Source organism: Archocentrus centrarchus, chromosome 17 (genome assembly GCF_007364275.1).
Source record: "Archocentrus centrarchus isolate MPI-CPG fArcCen1 chromosome 17, fArcCen1, whole genome shotgun sequence".
NCBI classification, from domain to species: domain Eukaryota; kingdom Metazoa; phylum Chordata; class Actinopteri; order Cichliformes; family Cichlidae; genus Archocentrus; species Archocentrus centrarchus.
The window spans coordinates 10,115,536-10,118,047 of NC_044362.1; the positions used below are offsets into that span (position 1 = coordinate 10,115,536).

Consider the following 2,512-nt stretch of genomic DNA (forward strand, 5'->3'; position numbering starts at 1 on the left):
TCAGGGTGCCTCCTGACTTCATATGCTTGCTGTCGTCCTCTGACCCAAATGCAACATCTTCAACACATAAATGTGAACTGAACTGCATGTCCTTGATGTAAAAACCTCCATGATTCATGTGCTCTTAATGATTCTTTGCCTTTCATAAAGCCAATTGTATGCATTCTTTTCCGGAAAGATAAGTAGGAGGATAAGTAATTTCTACTCATGAGGAAGCCATGAGGATAAAGTTAATGCATGAAAAATGTCACCAAGGCGAGAGACTTGAGAGCCTTTAGTGCAGTATTACTCAGTATTTATTCCTCACAGCCACCGCACTGAAGTGCTCACTTTATATCAGAAGCTCTCCTCTCGTTCCTAGTCGTCCACTGGAACCACAGGCCTGCTTCCTGATTGATTTGCCTCATTGACAGTGTGCTGCTGTTCTTATTTTAAATAAGAAGTCATTTATGAAGGACTTTCCACTTTCACTCCAGTGACTGTGGGTGTGAAACACCTCTGGAAAAGGTGCTCGGGGTCCGGCGACTGATTGTCACAATCCACCTTCCTGTTCATGAAGGGATTTTTGAATCTTTGTGGAGCAGCAGCACAGGTCGCTCTCACATGACTCGGTCCTTCACTGGGATCTCCTGCCAAAAACCCACAGACAGTTGCACAGAATAAAATTCATTATGTGCGCTCAAGCCTTCTACTCTGATAAAATTGACATTTTAAAATGTGTTTAGTGACAAAATATACAAAAAAAAAAAAGGAAAAATGTTGAGATTTTATCAGAAATTACGCGCTGAAATAAATTCCTGTTATCGCAGTGAATTCACACATACTAACCTGGCGCTCTTAGGGGCAGGCCGTTGTCAAGACGACGACTGGGTTTGGTGACGATAAAGAGGTAACAGAGGACACACACGGTGATGAGGAAGGCAAGGAGGACGACCGCTGCAATAGACAGACCGACCAGAGCACCTATACTGTGAGGAGAGGAGAGGAGAGGAGACTGGTTGATGTGAGAATTAAAGAAAAAAAACTCGAAGGAGAAAGAGTTATTTTTAATAAAAGTACGAGGTGAGATATTGCTTGAGCTGTTCACTTAATGTGAAAGACAACTCTTTATCCGCAACATATATATATATATTTTTTCTTTCTTTTAAACTGCATTTCGTGGATGTGTCCGACTTGCAGAATTAAAGCACTGATCGATCTCCCTACGCTAAGAATGAATGAATGAAGTCTAACAGGAACAGAGGTAATTAGTTTTCTCCAAGATTAGGGGGTTCAGTAATATCCGACAATCGAGTTAAGTTGGGCTTTAACTGCGCAAAAAGAAATAAACAGTACACCTTGAAGAAAATCTTGTGATTATTAGTGATTAGCTCATCTACTGATAATGAGGACGTTAATAAGAAAAGAAAAGAAAAGAAAAGAAAAGAAAAGAAAAGAAAATAAAAGAAAAGAAAAGAAAAGAAAAGAAAAGAAAAGAAAAGAAAGTTGAAAGTGCACTTACCTCAGCCACCACATGTACCCGTACTCGTACGGGAAAAAACTGTTGGCATCGTCACAGCAATACTTAATATCGTTAAATCCACAACAGTAGATGGCAGCGGCAGCATTTCCAGGTTTAGGGCAGGAGAAAGAGTCCACAAATACCCCGTCTGCGCTGTAGTAACTGCTGCATTCAGCGCTCATGTTGCAACAGGAAGAAAAAAAAAACAGAAAAAAAGGAGAAGGGGAGAAAGAGAAGAAGAAGATCCCTGCCTAAGTGGGGGTGCGCCCTTTGGTGTTAGATCAACGCAGTTTAGTTTTTCGTCGGCAGCGTGTTTCTCAGTGAGGGAACACGCAGAGAGATGAAGATGAAAAACTTTGACTCTGAAGAAAACTGCAGCGCCCACCAACCCTCTCTCTCTCTGTCTCTCTCTCGTCTCTCTCTCTCTCTCTCTCTGTCTCTCTCTCTCTCTCTCTCTCTCCTCTCTCTCTGTCTCTCTCTCTGTCTCTCTCTCTCTCTCTGTCTCTCTCGTCTCTCCTCTGTCTCTCTCTCTCTCTCCGCTCTCTCCTGCTCTCTCTCTGTCTCTCTCTCTCTCTGTCCTCTGCCTCTCTCTGTCTCTCTCTCTCTCTCTCTCTCTCTCTCTCTCTCTCTCTCTCTCTCTCTCTGTCTCTCTCTCTCTCTCTCTCTCTCTGTCTCTCTCTCTCTCTCTCTCTCTGTCTCTCTCTCTCTCTCTCTCTCTGTCTCTCTCTCTGTCTCTCTCTCTCTCTGTCTCTCTCTCTCTCTCTCTCTCTGTCTCTCTCTCTCTCTGTCTCTCTCTCTCTCTCTCTCCGTGCGTCTCTGTAGACGCGCACACATCCTTCATATCCTTGACATCATGACTTTCGAGGACGAGGCATTCATCTTACATTAATTTTCTGGAGACTAAGAATATGTTGCCTAACCCTAACCATGCTCTAATTAATGGTTCTCAAACTGCATTTACAGTCATGACGTGTATTTTAACTTATTGAGGGGACTGGAGACTCTCCCAGC

General features: G+C 43.1%; 1 protein-coding gene across 1 annotated transcript; it reads right to left on the reverse strand.

Annotated features, from left to right (window-relative positions):
- Positions 1–1,683, reverse strand: LOC115796399 (protein shisa-like-2A). The gene is made up of 3 exons (XM_030752802.1): positions 1,502–1,683; positions 829–968; positions 1–626 (listed from the first exon to the last, which is right to left on the reverse strand). The coding sequence occupies exons 1-3, from the start codon at positions 1,681–1,683 to the stop codon at positions 448–450; spliced, it is 501 nt and encodes a 166-aa protein (XP_030608662.1). The 3' UTR covers positions 1–447.
- Between the last annotated feature and the right edge of the window lie 829 nt (positions 1,684–2,512).